A 19,958-nucleotide genomic window follows, 5' to 3' on the forward strand; every position below is an offset into this window, starting at 1 on the left:
AACTGGAATTTTGTAACATGAGCCCTGTTGGGTTGCATAATTTAGAGTCTATTCTTCTAGAGCACACTCAACACCACTGTGAGTTTCTCTATGGACTCCATTTGTTTGATGTAAGTTATAGGGACACTTGCTTAGCAAATGCTTTCCAGATCCATCAAAGGTTTATGCTTGGAATTTTCTCTTCCTGTTTCCCTCTTGATGTCCTTATATAACTTTGTCCTGTGCATTGCTGGCATTCCTTACTTCCTGATTTCTTTCCAGTGAGTGATACGTTGATTTTTTTTTTTTTTTGTCGTCAATTTAAATATCTGTGCCAGGGCATGTCCCTGAGGCTGAGACAGAAGTGACAAAACAAAGAGGTCAGTTAAGCAAAATATATTACTGACACCTTACAGGCACACTTTGTCTCAGGGGCTCCTTAGGAAACTAGACATGAAATGTTGATTGTTTTGTTTTCCAGCTTGTTGTGTCTCTCTAGTACACCCCCCCCCCACACACACAAGGGGGGGTGGGGCTGGGTATTGCAATTCTTGCCCAAGCAATTTTACATTTCTGCCTTGGACTCTGAATCTTTAGTATCTAAATATTCATTTTCACAGCTAGTCTACATATAATGTAGTCATATAAAAGGGGTGAGAGGTTCATCTGCTTTGCTGTCTTGGCAAGGTATCTTTTTTAAAAGCACAGTATTACATACAGACTTTACGTCCACAACTCCATCTGAGTCCTGGCATAGAGGTTGAATGTATGCATGCAGTGTATCACAGGGTGGTGGTGGTGGTGGTGGTGGTGGTGGTGGTGGTGGTAGAGAATAAGGCAAGCCAGAGGAGAGACCTTGAAGTCCAAGACTTGTTTCATTCTTAATTTGCAGCAATGGGTATGACCTTACATTGCAGCCCAGATCAACAGGAGCAGTTCATGAAAAGCATGAAATGTGGAGGCTTCTATCTATAAAGTCAGGAAAAATAGTACGAATCTCCTCTTGATGTTTGAGACACACTGAATTGAATGAACTTTTTTTTTCCCAAATACAACCTTGAATGAACAAGATATTTTCTATTTATTAGTAAACTACCTGAAATGAGAAGTATAAAAACCAAATAGGATTTTGCTCCAATGATACTAGTTTCTTCACTTCCTCCTATTTTATTCTCTCTCCTTCCCTTTTTCTTTGCTACAAGGTCTCATACTGCTCAGGAAGCAATTCTCCTGCCTCAGCCTGTGGAGTGTGGAGTTTATGGGTGTCAGCCACCATATCCGTCTCTTTCACTTCATTCTGGACTACTTGGCGTTCTCCCAGAAGCCATCCTTAACTGTCACAGTGTAGAAGGGTCAATCCTACATTACCAGACTGTGCTGGTAGGAAAACAGAAACCATCTCAGTGACCCGAAAAGTTGGAACAGATCAGGAGGCTCTTGGAAACTTGGGCAGCTTCGTTTTTCTCTTTAGGATTCAGATTCCTATCTGGAGATACGGAGGACAGTTCCGTCCACAGATCCCTCAGTAACCCCCAGAGAGCCAGTGACAATCCTTTCTCTTCCCTAGTAAAGAGCATCCTATCTTCTAAGATGGATCTTGGGTCAGAGGCCACTCGAGGCAGCTTCTCCCCAATGGCGTTTTAGAAATAGGAAAGGGCAGTCGGGCTGCAGAGAGGCCCGGGGCGCAGCGCGTGGGCTCCCGGCAGGGCTCCCGCAGCGCCAGCGGCCGGAGGGCAGGCCGAGGCCGCCATATTCTCGCCGACCACGCCCCGGCAGCCCAGCGGCAGCCGAAGGTCGGTGTCCGCCTGCCGGACCCGCTCCAGCAGCCGTGACCGCCGCGCCGGGGCTCGCACAGAGGGAGGCGGCGGGCGAGCGGGGCGGGCAGTCGGGGGCGGGGCGAGGAGAGCGCGAGCTGTCCAGGAGGGGCCGCGGCCCCGCCCCTTGCGCTGCGCCCGCCCCCTGCGCCCGCCCTCCTCCTCCCGCCGCCGCCGCCGCCCCCTCCCGGATCTGTGCTCCAGTTCAGAGAAAGGAGAAAATGTGTGTGTGTGGCGAGGGGGAGGGCGAGCACTGAGCAGCCGCGGCGCGCCTGGCAATCGGGCCGGGTGGGCGTCCGGCAGAGGCGGGGGCGGAGGCGGGGAGCGCGCGGCGGCCGGCTGCCCGGTTTGCGCGCGAGCCGAGTGGGCGCGGGCAGGCCGAGGGCGCCCGGAGCCGAGTCAGGCGGCGGCAGCGGCGGCGAGGAGCGGGCGCGCCGGGCGCGCTGAGCCGTCGGCGGTCGCTCGCTGCGGGGCCGCCTCGGTGGATGAGCTCGGGCCGCTGGGCGCACAGCCTTGGGCAGCGTCGGCGGCGGCGCCTGGAGGGCCGCGCGCTCTCCGAGAAGGCGGCGTGTGAGCGCGGCGGGGCGCGGCGGCCTTTCCTCGCGCGTCCCAGGCCCCCGGCCCCGCTCGTCCCCGGCCCGCCTGGGCTGCGGGCCCGGCCGCCTCCTTCACCGCGGCTCCCCTGAGCTCGTCCCTGACGCGCGCCCGGGCGGCGGGGCTCCGCGGCCGCCGCTGCCTCGGGGGAGCGAGGGCGGAGGGCGTGTGTGCGCGCGTGTGAGCAGGGCGCCGGCGGGGCTGCAGCGAGGCACTTCGGAAGAATGACTCTGGAGTCCATCATGGCGTGCTGCCTGAGCGAGGAGGCCAAGGAAGCCCGGAGGATCAACGACGAGATCGAGCGGCAGCTGCGCAGGGACAAGCGCGACGCCCGCCGGGAGCTCAAGCTGCTGCTGCTGGGTGAGTGCGGCCCTTGGGCCCCGGTACCCCCCGCCCCGGCTCGCCGCTGCCCTCCCCACGCGCGTCCCCGGCCGGCACCCGCACCGGCACCCGCGCGCGCGCACCCAGGGGCCGAGGGCCGGGGCTCCCGGGCGCGGATCCGCGGCGTGCGCCTTTGGTGTCAGCTAGGGCCGTGCTCGGTGCACAGCGTCTGCGGGACGGCTGAGCGTCCGCGCGAGCGGCGCGGGTGGGCAATGGCGTGCAGTGCGGTGGTCGGCCAGCGTCCATTGTGGCGCGTTGTGGGGTGGAGAGGGAAGGGTGGAAACGGGGAGCAGAGCCCGGTCTGGATTCTGCTAGGAAAGGTGCTGAGGAAGCCTTGGCTGGCGCTCCAATAAACCCGGGTTAACGTACTGGGCAGGGGCGGGGCGGGAAGACTAGCCCAAATGTGCTATACTGTAGCCACCAGGCCACTGACAGGAGTGACCCCAGAGAGTTGCATGGCCAGTGAATGGTGACAGGCGTCTCTATGAACCATTCCTTCCCGATAAAGATGAAGGATCCGGGAGTGTTGTACTGTGTGACTGTTGACAGCAGACGGGTGTCTTTTGTTTAATGAGGCGACCCAGATGTATGCCTGAATTCACAGCAGTTTCTACTGGAAACCAGCGCAGCCTCTCAGTTACTCTCCTGGAAACAAACAGAAACCTTTTGTTTAAAACGGACATTTTAGTATCTTGCCATCTGGGCTCCAAGAAAAAACGGGAAGAGAGAGAAAATTTCCCTCTGATCTCGTTTAAAAAAAACAAAACAAAACAACAAACCAACATTCTTCCTTAACATGAAATTAGCAAGAAAATGCTATTTTCAAATAGGAGCTATATTGATTATTATCTCCGAGAGAGTGTTCGGAATCAAGCGATCATGTACAAGCTAGCATGACATAACTATTGCTATTGTGGTAGGAAGCAAGAACTGCTTTGCAGGAACAGGCCTGAAAAATGTCTGCACTTGTGTTTATTTGTTACCGCTTCTCAAACATTTCTGTAAGAAAAGGATGTTGCATTGTTGGGATTTGAGACTCCCCCCCCCCCGTTTTTTTCTTTTCTTTTTTTCTTTTTTTGCTATCTGGAGCATTACATGTGCTGGCTCCAAGAACCCATTACCTTGGGGCCTGAACTGCTTATGTACTGGCTTGCTTATCGTCAGGAGCAAAATATCATGATCACAAATGGTTTCCAATGCTGTTCCCTTCCCTTAACCGACGTCTTTATATTGAAATCCAGTTAGGTCAATGTGCACATATAATGTGTTCATAAAGACTAGAAGGCAAGGGGCTGACTAGAAAGATGGGTTTCAGGGGAATAAGCTAGGGCAATGGGGAAACTGGATAAGCCTGTCCACCCTCATCACTTCTGTTTCTTCTCAAGGCTGAAAATGGGATGTCTTATCTTTTTTTTTTTTTTTTTTTTTTTAATTGAGAAGGGAGAAGCAAGGGCAAGTGGGATAAATATATGTTGGTCCAGTATACAATTAAGAGGAAAGACACGTGTTTTTAGAGATTTTTTTCTCTTAGACCTGGCTTTTAATTTTCTTTGTTTATACTATTCATATGTTTGTGTTTAGCTATGAACAGGGCATTTGAGGTCTCATTGACCAAACTTATTTGCCTGAAATTTGACAGCTCGAGGTTTCCCAGCAGCTATGAGTTAGGTTTGTCAGAGGGCCTAGGTTTACATGCCTGAGAGGGGAATACACTTAGAGAGATACTTAATTACATGCTGTGTATTTTAATAATATACCATGCTTTAAAAAATGAACGTGGAAGTGATTTCCCGAGGGGAAAACCCCCCCAGTTCTCCAGCTAAGAAAGTGGTAGCTGTAGGTGTGTGGCGTCCCTCCCTCACTGATTCTAGATGGAGCAGGGTTTAACCTGGCCCCACCTCACCCGTCAATGACAGGCTGTTGGAGGTGGTAGGAAACCTGCCACTTATTCAGCACCTACATCCACGAGCAACATTTAAAAACCACACAGTTCTCAGTCAGAAGCGGGCGCCCTGGACATCCTTAGCAACCACGGCTGTCCTCAGCCTGGAGGGGCTTCTTTCCCAAGTGCAGTATCCACACTGTTTGTGTAGTCATGATAGACATTAAGGGTTCTCTGTCTGGGTATGGCTTTAGCAGGAAAATGAGTGTTGAACAAGGGAGCGTTTGGGGGAGGGGCTCCTCCTTGGTGTGCTGCCTTGTGAGTAGTCTTCATTTCCTAGTTCTTTTGTTCATTTTACCAACATCCATCCAGCGGAGATTATAGAATGTATGTCATCACATTTTAAAGTTCTTTTTACGACTTTGATCTCTTATTTACATGGAGGGATCATGCTTGTGTTGAAGTTCTGTGTAAAATTGTTTTCAAAGTAAGTATTAACTCAAGGTTGACACTTAATGGAAAGGGCTTGTTCCACAGGGATGCAATATATTGGTCACCTAATTGTTTACTTATTAAAATATAGATGCATCACAAAACTGGTTATCTGACTAGATAATCAAGTGTGCCTGTAAAATTTGGGCTCTTTTGAGTCATTATCCATCACTTAGGCCAGTGTGTTCCACATTTATTCTACAGAGCTTACACATTTTGATCTCATTCTTGAAGAATGATCTCTGACATTTCATCACAGTAGAGAGTTTCATTTTAACTTAGTAACTTTTGTCTTATTCTATTTAGTTCCCTCATATTAGTGTTTGTTTTCTTTGACACTTCAAAGAAAACTTTGTATTCTATATAGGATATAGAAGAAGATATTTGATACTCAACATTTACTAGGTATAAAAGTATATATTGTCTTGCCTATAAAATTGAATATCATGAATATTCATTTGATATTTTTGTTGGTGGTACATAGATCACAGCATTTAATTACTGATTTATCTTCAAGTCTCTGAGGACCAAATGGCTTTAGGTCGTAGATATTCACTGGGAAATTTTATTCAGTTTTTTAAAGATATCTTGTCCCTCCTCATTGACCTGATCTTTTTACATGTGTTTAAAATCTTTACTCTGTAGACCTTAGTCATCAAATTAGCAATCCCTTTTTATTGATGGATTCTTTCTATTGAAAGAAGACAAGTTTAGGTCAGTCTTAAATGGAATATGCATTTGGTTTTTGAAAGGAATAAAATCGACATTTCAGCCTTTTTATATGTTCCTCTCTGCAAACTCATGAGGATAAGATTGTGTTCTTTTGTTCACGTCTACATTCCAGCTTCTAAGATAGATCTGGAAGAATGGTCTTAATCAGTACTTGCTGATAATCATACGCTTCTTTGGGCCATGAGTTAGATGTGCATCCCAGCAGGTTGTGTTTTGTGCTGGGTATGTTAGAATGGGAGTAGCATTTGATGCTAGGAATCGAACCCAGAATCTCACACTTGCTAGGCAAGTGCTCCAACATGGAGCCCCCGCTCTCTTTTTACTTTCTGAGACGAGGCTCGATAAGTTGTCAAGGGAAGCTTCCGATTTGTGTCCTCCTACTTTATCCTCTTGACCAGTTGAGGTCATAGGCGTGCACCATTAGCTCAGAGTCAGCCATGCTTACAGAATGTCAGTGTGAGGAAGACCAGTCCGTTCTATACTTTGGTTACTGCTTATACAGGCTAGTTCACACCTTTCATTCTATGTATGCATTTCTCCCATTACACATTTGTCATAGTGAATTTTTAATATTCCTTCTCTGATTATCAAAATGATTTTTGTGATTATTGCATACATTGATATGCGGGAACTTCAGCTGGTTAAGTACAGACAGTTAGGAACTGGTATTTGTATTGAAGGTTGCAGGTGTAAAGCAAGAAGGGACCTGGGAGGCTGGGAGTTGGGGCTGTGTCCAACTTAAGTTGAGTTGCTTTGTGCACATTTAAGCATCCTTCCAATTCGCTCTCAGTAGCTGTTAGGATTGGCTGCCCTGAACCCTCTAATGTAAACATATTGGAGATACCAAAATATGGTGTTGCTATAAAGACTGACAATTTTTTTCTTTTTAATGCTTTTTTATCTTTAAAGTGCTTAATACATTTCTAAATATCAATGTTTGTTGGGATCTATTGCCTCCTTAAAACATACAAACAAACAAAACAGAGGAAGCAAAATGTTTATATCCGAATGCTGAGATGGGACATTCCTCAGAGACCCAAGCTGTAGGGCTGACTGTGACGGAGCCTTCAGAGTAAGACTTTTTCTCATGGAGCTATGTGGACTGCTTATCTGTCATATACCTGTCAGTCCTGGACTAAGTCATTTCCTCATTAGAGAACTTTGGCCTAAGTTAAAACCCTGCTGCCGGTTTTTCTGTGAAGTTATGCTGTGTAAATCTGTTCAGACATATGTATGTAGGGGTAGAAAAGAGAACCAGAACAATTCAGTAGCTGTTTTGTTCCCGGGAATAAATCTGGTAGCTCCTTTTTTATTTAGAAAAACTGACTCAGTTCCTCTTTTCGAGGTGTTCAGTTCTCAGGAGTGTTTGGTAAAGAGAGTTAGTGTTTGTATTTCAGATGAAATTTTAAGGACCTGAAACAGCTTTTGTAACTATGAGGCTGTATGTGATATGCTAAACTTAGCAGGAAAAGGGAAAAGATTTTTCTTCATGATCCAGGCAAGCTTTGTAGTAGAGAAAAAAATGAACAGAATTTTTCAGGCTGATTTTGCTCCTAGCATCCGTGATCAGTTTTTCTTTGAAGGGAGCTGTTCCTCTGTTGATGTTAGTGGACTGTTGATTGGTTGTTGAAGCAGGGACATAGAGAGCCAAGGAGATGTTTTGAAAGAGAGAAGCCATTTTCAGGTTGGGAACGTTACTCCTTGAGAAGGCGGAGGGGCTGCTGTTATCTGCAGACCTGTTGTGCAGGGGCTGTCTCCTGCAGGTCTGGTGCACTGGGTTGAGGCGGATGCATAGATTTGTAGTAGTAGATTTAAACTCTCATTTCCGGGCTGAAGAAGCAAGCCGTGAAGAAGCAGCAAGATGCAGAATCTCTACAGTGGCTTTTAGGTAGTCATTAAGGTTGTGCAGAATTAATCCTAGGGAAGTGTGAAATAGCAATAGAAGGGAAGACGTACGATTGTTGGTGATTACGTCGGTGGCAGTAACTGACTGCACAGTGAACAGAGCATTTTCTCTTGTTTTGCTGAATGGAGTGACACGAGCAAAAGCTATTCTCAGATCCGGACAACTGTTCTGTGTCAGCAGCTGTAGCTAATGTAATAGAGGGCATTTCATGATTACATTTGATTTGTTATGTCACTGATATGTAGATGTCTGACTGATTTCTTATCTAATGAGTGGCAGTAAGGCAAAAGGACCTACACGTACTGACAGGACGAATTAGAGTCTAAAGTGGTTGTGAATCTACATTATACAGAAAAGTAAACTGTGAGCTCCAAACAGAATTTCCCATATTAGTTAGCCTGTGGTCAGCCTTCATAGGTGTCATTTCTGAAGACAGCACTGAATTTTTGCTAAAAGCCTTTATTTTTTCCTTTTTCTGTGCAGGCGATTGAACCTAAGGACCCACGTGTGCTAATCCATAGTGAGCTACACCTTAAGCCTCTTTATAGTTCAGTATTAAGAACAAAATTAGTATTGGTCCATAAATAAAATTATGAAGATCTCTCAAAGCCACTGACTAAACAAATACTTACCAATTACTGGAAAATAACTTTTCCTTCAGAATTTCTTCCTAGTCGTCCACATAATGAAATATTAAGCACTTCTGTGTGCAGTTATGTGCTACCTGAAACACTGCTTAGTTATGTGCCAACAGGAAGGACAGAGCAAGTCTCCAGCTTGTTTGGTTGTTTTCTGTGTTGCCTTGCTGGCTGGTTTTTTTTGGTGTTTCTTCATACAAAAGAAAAGGCCAAACATGTTATAGGCCACTGTAGGAGCCCTTCTGGAATTCACTCAGGCAGGGAAGGTGATGGATGGTCTGCAGAATGTGACTTCCTAAATGCATGTGCATTATTTCTGCCAAACAGGTCAGTCAGTGTGTGCTTGTAACTGAGATGCTCTTGATGGCCATTGTTCTCTGGAAGCTCCTGGAGCGTCAAGATGGTGGCTCTTGGATCTTTATGTTTTAGCATCACACCAAGCATAGCTGATCTTACCTTGGCTTTAGTTCCAGTTCCAGGGGTGTGAAGGCAGCTGGATTCCCACAAGAAAGAAGAGCAGTTGGAGGGAATAGACGCGAGTGTCCTGCTTTTCTCCGATGGGTATCTTCTGTCTGTTCGCCCTTTTCCACTCTCTTAGTCGAGTGGTGCCACCTAGGGCACGCAGTCAGAGGCCTCGTGTAAAACACAGGAGGTGGTGAGTGCTTGTGGTCTCCTGGCCTCTCCTTCAGTTTCTGTTAAGATTGTTCCCTGCTCACGCTGCTTCAGGGTGAAAAGCAGTAGATACAGCTGTCCCTCTGCAGTGCTGTTAGACACACAGGACCTTTGAAATTTCAGAATCCCGTGCTCATTTATTACAAGGTTAATCTGGGATTGTGACCAGTTGGATTGCTTTAGAAACAAAGTAGTTTCAAGTAAGTGTTTAGTGGACTGTGGTGCAGTTGGGGTCTGAAGTGTTATTAATGTCATTATATTCCTGAAACCTCACAGGAAGGAACAATAACTGATCCACAAATGAAGGAAAAGGAGGTAGAGTGAGGCGCTTGAGCTCTGCTACAGGAAGTGAGCAGTTATGTTTAGAACCCAGTATGAGTATTTCTTGGAGGTAACCTTGTGATTCCCCCCCCCCCCCACTGGAGTATTGAAAACATGAATGAATTGCTTCATCTAAGAATTTGCTTTTTTTTTCTTTTTGGTCATTACTTGTTAAAAGCTGGAATTAGCCGGGCGTGGTGGCGAATGCCTTTAATCCCAGCACTCGGGAGGCAGAGGCAGGCGGATTTCTGAGTTCAAGGCCAGCCTGGTCTACAAAGTGAGTTCCAGGACAGCCAGGGCNGGAGGCAGAGGCAGGCGGATTTCTGAGTTCAAGGCCAGCCTGGTCTACAAAGTGAGTTCCAGGACAGCCAGGGCTACACAGAGAAACCCTGCCTCGGAAAACCAAAAAAAAAAAAAAAAAAAAAAAAAAAAAAAAAAGCTGGAATTAGAATTTCTTTCGTGTTTTAAATCCACTGTTTTAAATATTCCTTTCTTATACTGTCTTTGCTGTATGGGCAGCAGTGTTATCCTTGGCTTCTTTACTGGCATTTAGCACTTGGTAGCTGCAGCTGTCTGGAAAGGCACTTGGCCCAGCTTCTATTCAGACTTACAGGTGTGGGTGCTGTACCCCATATGAATATTACCATTCATTTATTCTCTCATATGCCAGTGAGGGTCTTTACACATCCCTGCACGAATATTTTCTCAGACTTAGAGAACTTCCCAGTTTTGTCAGACATCATGTGGCAATGAGCTGGTGCGGAAGTTGAGTGTTTTGACATATTAAAAGAAAAGGGTTTGTGATCAGTAAAGGAGACGACTGGCTTTCTTTTGCACTTAGTACTGTGGTCTGCAAAGCAAAATACGTCATTACCGAACAGAATGTCAACTCCTTCTTCCTTCCTTTCCAGAGGGCAGGGACTTGAGATTGGCTCATGATTACCAGCAGAGAGTTAGTGAGCCAGTGCAGGATAATCTAATGGGCTGCTGGGTTTGCAAATAGGATACCGTGTGTTTGCTAGAATGGGGATGGTCCTGTGGGCTGTCAGCATGTGTGGTGTAACAGCACATCTTTCTTTGTGTGTTTGAGCAGTGCTTTGAGCACTCTGGTCTCAGTTACTTGAGTGTACTTTCAATTGTCTCTGTCTGATTGCATTTCTGTACAGGTCATTAGGGAGGGTGTGTTGTTATACCCAGACAGCAGAGGGTATGCTCTTTTAGGGGGCATGTATGTGTTTCAAGGTAAAGATGCAGTAGTATTTTTGCCACTTGCATTGATATTTTAGCATACTTCACAGAGTGCTTGCCTTGTAATATGTGTATATCCTTTCTGCACATGGCAGATGCAATTTTCCTCTTGTCCTAGAGAGATGACCCATTTCCTGCAACTTGTTCTAATAATACAGAATGACTTTAATTCTTTCTTGTTCATAGTTTGCCCTTAAAAGAATTGCAGGGTACTTAACTCTTCACTCTGTAGCGCTTGTATATTTTTGAGAATTGACAAGTCATGTGATGTTTGAAACAATGGCAGGTTGGCTTTGTGAAATAATCAAATGCTGTTACGGTGTGCTGTGGATCATGCTGAATATCTTCCCCCAACCTGTGAAAGGCACTCAGCATTCCTGTCCTACTTGTCCTGAATTTTTTTTCTCCCGTATAGAGTGATCTTAGGGGGTAATTCTGTTCATTTGTTTAGTTTGCTTGTTGTGTGGAGACATAGAATGAAGAAATTAAAGGAGAAAGATTTCCAAGGACCATGTGAACTTCAGAACTCTTCTTTTCTGTAACCTTGGCTCTCAGGTACTTTGCTCTGTGGATGAGGGGTCTGAGTATGTGGGAGTGGAGAGGGCACCATTTCAGGAGCTTTACAAGGAAGCATTGCCAATCTGGTGGGTCCTGATATGGATCTCTCTCCTTGCTGCAGTAACTCCTGTGTGATACAAGCAGCCCTGCTAATGGCGGTAGTGGGATGGACTGGGTGCTCAGTAAGCAAGGCCTGAGAATGAGGCCTTAGCTGCCCAGTGCTCCCTCCTGCTGCCTGGCATGCTGCTGATAGTGGCTCTGTCTTCACAGGGAGTGGTATCAAAATCCTTCTGTCATATCAGCATGAGTCTCCTGCTTCCTGCAGGAAAGGCAGTATCCTGGGCGGCGGCATGGGGTGGAGCTGAGAGGCCTCACTGTGCCCAGTCTGCTTAGGCAGGGGTCTTTTTTTTTTTTTTTTTTTTTAAAAACCAAAAAACTACCCATGCCAGCTTCCTCTTACTTGGTCCTTTGGTTGTTGTCTCACTGGGCTAGTTTACATGTAATCTCTGCTCCCCATTTTCTGTGAGTGATCATTGGCAGGGCTTGTGAAGTGGGCATTGAGGGCTTCGTATTCCAAAGAGGGACACGGGACCAAGCTTGGGGATTGGGGCAGGGTTGGACCTCTTTTACATTTGCAGCTGGCAGGAAAGATGCATCAGTAAGTAGAGCGTTTGTGCTCATCATTACATCACGGTACCCTATCTTCTTAGGGCTTGAACACAGGAAAATGTCTGTGACAGGGATCCGTGTAGAAGGAATGTCCTACCTTTTTGTTTTAGATGTATCTGATGCTCTGACCGCTGCACCATTCTAGTTGGCATGTGCACAGTTAAGAGGAACCTTAAGAATGCAACTCTCTGTGTCACTTGTCTGCATCTCTAGAAGGGCTGTGGTCAGAGAAGCAACATCAGGGTTCTCACTGAGGTCTTGGAAATGCTGAGAAGAGCCAGATTCTGCAGAGGTGCCAGGCTCTGACTGACTCTGCCAAGCAAGCCCTGCTTTCCTTGGGCTGCTGTCTTCTTGTCATCTTAGTATCAGGCTCTTGGCTTTGCTCTTGAGTTTGTGGTTGGACAGTCTTAGGGCCAGAATGGTCCCAAGGTGGAGGACAGAGATGGGATCCAAGGTGTGGAAAGGCAGAGGGTGCTGCTGTGGTAGGGCCCCGTGGCTATGTCTTCCCCAATCTCTGGATGGAGAGCACAGAACAAAGGAGAAATGTCAGTTGCTTACTCCGTGGCCTCTGTCACCAAGAGCAGGCCAGTGCTGCATCTCCAGCTTTCCCCCTAGTGCCTCCATTGATCTGCCTTCTCTCCTCATGGTGGTGCCATTCCTCTCAGGTGGTGAAGTGGGAGATACACAGTCAAGGAAGCTTGGGTTGCCTGGGAGGACTGTGTGTTGTCACTCTCTTGCAGAGTAGAAATAGCACAGAGCTCATGCACAGCAGTCTTCGAAAGAGCCATCCATATCGAAAAAGGAAGTTTGCCGCGCGGCTGCACCATGGCTTTTCTTATTTTTTTGTTTTCTGACAACTCTTTGAGGTACTTAGCAATATGTTCTGAGAACCCTGCTCTCCTGTAATAAGTTATGAGGGAGTGTCTTGAGCCATCCTTGTCCAGGAAATGCTTTTATTTGGCTTGTTTCTCCTACAGCAGAGCACATTTCAGTTGCCCAAAGCAACAAGAAGATAAGCAGTATCACGAGTCATTGTTGTCAGAAAAGAGTCATCCTCATGCAGAGGCTTGTCTTGCAGAAAGAACTTAGGCACCTATCAAGGAGGTCACCATCTTTAAATCTCTTGCAGGCTTTTTTCTTTTTCAGGCTAGTCTTGAATTCATTATGTAGCAGAGCTCACTTGTAGCTGAGGATGACTTTGAATTCCTCTGCCTCCTAAGTTAAGTGCTGGGTTTATAGGCCTGGACCACCATGCTCAGTGCACAGTGGTACTGGGGATGGAGCCCAGGACTTGCTGCACGCCGCTCTGATTGAGCCATATCCCCAGTGCTCTAGTGTAGATGCTAAAAAAGACTTGAATATGGGCCTGCACACTGAGCCTCGAGCCCACACCAGGTGGTTGCTGAGCCCGTTGTTGTTCTATAAGCGAATTACCTGAACCCTCTTCCTTAACATTTTCCAAGAATGCCTAGTGTCTGTTTCTAATGGACCAGCATTGAAAATGGAGCTGCACAATAAAAACTAAATGGGATTTCTTGAGTGAAAATGTGGGAAAATATGTTTTGAGAAAATGAATAATTTGAAAGAACTGGGTGCTAGAATAAAAAGATACAGTCTCTAGTTTCACGACTCACTTTTTGACGAAACGAATGATCTGCCTTAACTCTGAGCCCTTGTAGCACGTTCCTGGCTTGCAGTGGTGAGTTTGGAGGGGAAGGAACTTGCGGTGTCCAACAATCAATGTTCTGTGGACATTCTTACCTTTTTTAAACTTTGAGACAGGCTTTCATTTCACTCTGTAGCTCTGGCTGTCTTGAACTCACTGTGTAGGCCAGGCTACTCTCAGATTCACAGAGCTCCACCTGCCTCTGCCTCTAGAGTGCTCATTCTTACATTTCTTATATTGGGGTCATTTAAGATGTTCCCTTAGAGGTGTTTATCAATGCTAGACACTGTCTTTTATCACCAGTGATAGGTGCCATAGCTTTTCTGGGATTCTGATGAGCTTCTTGCATTTTCTTGGTAGAGTTGTTTCATTACAGGAAATGATAAAGCCAAAGACCTTTGAGAAACACATTTTTTGTAGAACTTCTGCTCCTAGACCATGCATACATTGGGAACCGAGTCTTCTCTAGGGTTTTCCTGAATCCCTAGAGTCTGAGTTACTCAAATTACAGTGCATCCTCTGAGGGCTAGTTAGTTAATGCCTTGCGCATCAGTAGACCCAAGTCACCTGGTTACAGAATTAACTTTTATATTTATATAAATTTAATAAGGGTATTCTTCCTTGGTATTGAATTTATATTCTCTATTTAGAATTAAGAGATGAACACTTAATATTTTCTCAGGTGGTTTAGTTCTTTCTAATATAGTAAAAAAGTGAGAAAAACATTGTACTTAATATAAAGCTTAAGTGAGACAAGAAAACATTTTTTTCACTTGAAGTTTTTTTATACTCTTAAATATATTTTTATGTTAACTTTTGAATATATAACACTCCATTCTGTTAACTACATTTTTGTCCTTTTTTCATTTATAGAAGTGTATTTTTCACACACAATTGAAAAGTGGTTTTAAGATTAATTCATAAGTATATCCAGAATGTTCCAATATAATCTAGAGCTATGGCCTTTTCCTGGGTGCTGTTCCTTTCTATTCTGTTGTGTTTTTAGTGTTTCTGTACAGGTGTGACTATACCATGTACAGAAACAGTTTAATACTGTTGTGAGCATGTTCTGTGTGGTGTGACAGAGTTCACATTTACATCTGAGATGGGTGTATGATGCTCCAGGTAGAGAAATTACATAAATTTGTTCAGTTCTTTTAAGAAATATTTTATTCTTTGTATATAAGTGCTTTGCCTTCATGTATGTGTGTACCATATGTGTGCTTGCTTTTCATGGAAGGCATTCAGTCCCTTGGAACTGGACTCACAGATGGTTGTGAACCACTGTGTGTGTGCTGGGAACTGAGCCTGGTCCTCTGCAAGGGCAACAGTGCTCTTAATCACTAAGCCACTTCTTCAACCCAGCAGTTCTGTTTTGACATGTAGGTTTTACTGTTTCTTTTTTCTTTCTTTCTTTCTTTCTTTCTTTCTTTCTTTCTTTCTTTCTTTCTATTTGTTTTGGAGACAGGGTCCCCCTGTAGCTCTGGTTGGCCTGGAACACTGTGTATATCATGCTGGACTCAAACTCATAAGAGTGATTTCAGAGAATCCTACTTCTCTGCCTTCTGAGCGCTGGGGTTAAAGACATTCACCACAATGCTGATACTCAATGTTTCTTTTTCAAATAATACCTGATGAAGTTCTGGGTAGGTAGTTAAAAAAAAAGATATATGTAGAATATATATATTTTCTACTTCTGGGTCAGAAGATACGAAAAAACAATATCATTCTTAAACGATTATGTTTAATTCCCACTGTGAGCCGTATTATGGGGAACCATTACATCTGAAATCTAAAAATCAGTATTCAATCACTAGTGACAGTCATCATGGCCATATTTGTTTTTAGTTGAATTTCTAGGGTTTTTTTTTTTTTTTTTTGACTTGTAGCCTCATTTCTTTTGCTTATTTATGTGCTCTAAGCATACAGATGAGATTACCTTTTTGTCATATATCCTGAAGTTGACGTAACTTCTGTTTGTTGGTTGATTTTTTTTTCCCCCTTTGTTTTGTATTATTCAGTAGTTTTTTTTTTTTTTTATTATCAAGCCAAATTTGTTGATTTTTTTGGTATATTCTATTTTAAAATGAAAATCTTGTATTCTAGATACTGCATGAAAATCCTATTTGTTGCTGTGTGTGTACACACACACACACTCTAAATAGAATGTAGCATTATTATTACTGTGGTATGGTTCTTTTTGAACATTGTAACGAAGTATGCATGTCATTCACATTGTCCATAAGCTGTACAATATGTAATATTTTATTCAATAATATATACTGTGCATTGTTATGTTAGTACAGAAACTTCACGTCATAATTACAATGCATTTTAGCATTGTAGTATTATGGTGTGCATGTGTATATGTGTGTATATAGATTTCTGTGGTTGAACCCAGGGTCTGGCACATGCTGGGCATAGTGTTCTATCCAGAGGGCTTCCTGTCCCCAGTGTATTCGAATCATATAGAAGGTGGCTAGTTTGCATCAGCTCAGAAAAGCTGCTTCTATAAGTTTCATCTCAGCTTTACAAAACCCAGTGCCTTCACTTTGGCAGTTTGAAATTTGCTGTGGTAGGAGTATTTACCCTAGAAATTGGCAAAAACGATACCAATCAGCAGCAGCCAGGAGAGCTGGTTATATCACTGTTTGTACTTGATGAAATTTTAGAAGCAGTGCTGTAGTGACTGTTGTAGGGATGCGTGTTTGTACACTTGTGTGCTACTGCCTTAAGCTTATTTAACGTTGGATTCTGCTTTTCAGGAGAGTAGACATGGGGTTACCTTCATGCTTGTTGGCTTTCATGTTGTTACTGCTTTGGTCCATTTTAGCCCCCACTGGATTTTGACAGTCTGACAGCCATTAAAATGAACTCGTATTTATTTGCGTTTTATTGAACAGGCTTCTGTTGTGTAGTCTATGTATTCTTTTCTAAATTGCCTACAGAACACACTAACAAAAAATGCCCTAAATTGTATCTTAAAAAAAAGAAAAAAGAAAAAAAAAACCCTAACAAATGCATTAGTTATTTAATTTAGAGTACTAAGAATCACTTTATCTTATTTTTTATTTTTATTTAAAATATTTTTCATGCAGTATATTTTGATTATATTTCTTTCCCTCTTCCAACTCCTCTCAGATCCTTCCCACCTCCCTACCCAACCAACTTTATCTGCATGTTCTCTCTCTCAAAACCCACAAAACACAAGTATGAAAATGAAAAATTAAGAAAACAAAATGAAAAAATAGTTCACACAGAAAAAACATGGACTTCATTTTACGTTTGCTAGCTCCTCCCAAGCACGGGGCGGGGCCTGGCCTGAGTGCGGCATGCGCCTGCCCGCTGACACTCCAGCATAGAGAACTGGTTGCCCTTTGCCAGCATGTATCAATTACAAACAGCTTCTTGGTTGCGGGTGGGACCTTATGTCTACTTCTTTCACTCAGTGTTGGATCCCATCTGGCTAAAATTATACAAGTTTGGTTTTGCTGCCAGTCTGGGTGAGTTCTTATGTGCATTGTTTCTTTTGTGTCTAGAAGAAACTATTTCCTTGAAGTCATCCATCTCTTCAGGTTCTTAGAATCTTTCCCCTGCCCCCTTCTGTACAGATCTCTGAGTCTTGAGAGGAGCCTCTGATGAAGGCATCCCATTTAGGACTGAGTGTTCCAAAATCTCTCATTCTCTATATATTGTTATTAATTTCTATCTAGTGCAAGAAAAAGCTTCTTTGGTGCCAGTTGACTGAAAATATGATTTGTAGGTACAGTAATAGGTCATTAGGAGTCATTTGATTTCTATGTTCCTTTGGCATAACAACAGTAGTAGGCTAGGCCCATGACCTGTTGAGTGTTAGGTTTTTGACTGTGTTAGCAGAGTTTCAGGTATGGGTTCCATCTCGAGTAAATTCAGATTGTAAAAAGTGCTTAGTTATTCCCATAACGTAAGTGCAACTATTGTACTGGTATGTCTTGCAGCCAGGACACTGTTGTCGGTTCAGGGCGTGTAGCTGGATGAGAGTGATGACTGCTTTTCTTCTGTGGTAGTATGTATCTTTCAGCACTGTGAACACTAGTCAGCAGGGTAAAGCTTCTGCATTTGATGGCATGTGTAAGTGCTGTCTTTAGCAATAGGGCCTTACTGCCAAATTGTGGAGAACAACCAATTGCCTTAGTAGTAACTTGTACTTGTAGTAAATTGTGTGGGAGGTGAGGTGGGGTCCATGGGACCCCTTTGGTCATGATGTAATCATGGCACTGGAGGCTTTACTTGCTGGTATACGATGTCACGATGTCCATTTGGGGCATTGTCTACCCCACTATACGGTGACTTCATTTAGATTCCTTTCATATATGTATATATTTTAGGCAGCTTTTATAAAGTAGGTTTCCATATGGCCTTTCAAATGGACTTTGTGTTAGTTGCTGTCTATTCAGCATATCTTGCTGGTGTGTGCTACCATAACTGGCTTAAAATCACTTTAAACTTAAAAGATTATTAATGTATTTATAGAACTTCAAAAGGATGCCCTAGGCCAAAATCCCATGGGGTTGGGTGAGAACAGTCAGACCTTCCAACAGACTTTGCTGTCTGTAAAATTGTCCTGAGCAGAGAAGTTTCTAATATGTGAAGCCTCGTTTATCAGTTTTCTGAGTTGCTTCTACTTTCACTGTCAGATGTTAAGAAACCATGGTTAAAATCCAGGGTCGTGAGCGGCTCCCTTTCAGTTGTAGTGGGAGTTTTACAGCTTTACTTGGGTGGTGTATGCCACGTTTTGGTCCAGTTTGGTCCAGTTTGACTTGATCTTTGCATCTGGTATCAGGTAGGGCTCTGGCTTTTTTCTTATTTTGTGTTTGAGACAGAGCCCTTCACTATGTTACCTAAATTAGGCTCCAACCTGTTGTGTAGCTCAAGCTAGCATCAAAATCCTCTTCCCCTAGCCTCTGGGATTTTCTGTTCTTATCATGTGTACTTGGTTTCTTGGTCACGGCCACGTATGTACTTGTCTTTTCTCTGTTCCTTCCCCTCTCTTCCCTCCTCTCTCTCTGTTCCCCTTAGTCCCTTCCCCTTTTCAGTTTTCTTGAGACAGGGTCTCATGTAGCACAGGATGCCCTTGAGCAGCCTGATCTTCCTGCCTCAGCCTTCCAGGGGCTGGGACTGCAGGTGGAATCTCTACGTTCAGCTTGACTTCTAACTTTAGTGCTTTCAATATGGGTGTTGATGTCACGCTCGTTGTCAGAGGAGGGTTGACTTGTGGCCCTTGGATGCTCCTTACTCCTTCCCTTTTGTTGTATTTGCTCTAGGTCTTGGCACTTTTTCTCTGACTCATTAAAATCCTTCAGTTCTTTATATTGTTTTCTTGACTTAAGTTAGATAAGGCTTTGCATTTCTCTTCTCTTTGTTATCTTTGTTAGAAATTCTAAACTCATGATATTCATCATTACTCCTTTCTCTTTAATTTTCGGTTTTCTGGGACAGCCTCGTGACCTATATGGACTGTCCTTGAACTTGTGTCCCCTGCCTGAGCCTCTGCAGTGTAGGCATTGTGGGAATGAGGTTCTGTTATTTATTCCTCGTTTTATGTCTTTTAGACAGAATATGGCCTTTACTGTTTTCATATTTTAGAATTTGTTACCGACTAACATATAGTTGATTTTTGTTCTGTCAACACAAAATATGTACATATAGACACATGATTATTAATGAAGTTAAAGGATTGTGCTACCACACTGGACATTGTCTATTCTACTTACTAGTGCTACTTTCCAAGTTTTAAAAATAATTAATTAGTTTTGTGTGAGTTCGTGTGTATGCTTGTGGGAATGGAGGTCAGAAGAGAATCTGCAGCATCAGTCTTCTCCTTGTACCGCGTATGTTCTGGCTCTGAGCTCAGGTCATCAGCCTTGGGAGCAAGGCTTAAGCCGCTGAGCCTCACTGCTGGCCCTGAACTAGGTTTTAGTTGTATTTTCTATGTTGATAATTTCAGAGTGTTGTAACCCTTTGTTTGTTTGTTTTTTGTTCTTTTCCTCTTCTTTCTGTTTTGCATTGTAGCCAAGACTAGCCTGGAACTCTCAGAAATCTATCAACCTGCTCTGCATCAGACCGCTGGGGTTAAAGATGTGGCCTCCAGGCTGTGCAGGCCAGTTTTAATCTTACTATTGTGGTACCTTATATAGCTTCCAGTAGCATCACACGTGTTACTTCTCAGCTTATCAGCTTCCGAGAAGACGATTGTTTATTATGTTCCCATTCTGTGTAGCAGACAGACTTGCTTGCCTGGACCAGCAGTGGGCATACTGTTCTCCAGTCCAGGGTACTATTGGGGGCGGAGCTGACCAGCTCACTTTACACAGAAATACTTTATTGACGGCTTGCTATGGCTGTTTTCAGATAAATCTCTTTTTCT

The 19,958-nt window shown here is 44.1% G+C and overlaps 1 protein-coding gene across 1 annotated transcript in view; it reads left to right on the plus strand.

Moving 5' to 3' along the window:
* Positions 1–2,155: 2,155 nt before the first annotated feature.
* Positions 2,156–19,958, plus strand: part of LOC110285306 (guanine nucleotide-binding protein G(q) subunit alpha) — a 243,182-nt gene continuing 225,379 nt past the window's right edge. Inside the window, exon 1 of the mRNA XM_021151368.2 lies at positions 2,156–2,747. Within this exon, the coding sequence (XP_021007027.2) occupies positions 2,612–2,747 (136 nt within the window). The 5' untranslated portion in view covers positions 2,156–2,611. The remainder of the gene's footprint in view (positions 2,748–19,958) is intronic.

Source organism: Mus caroli, chromosome 19 (assembly GCF_900094665.2).
Source record: "Mus caroli chromosome 19, CAROLI_EIJ_v1.1, whole genome shotgun sequence".
In the NCBI taxonomy this organism is placed as follows: Eukaryota; Metazoa; Chordata; class Mammalia; order Rodentia; family Muridae; genus Mus; species Mus caroli.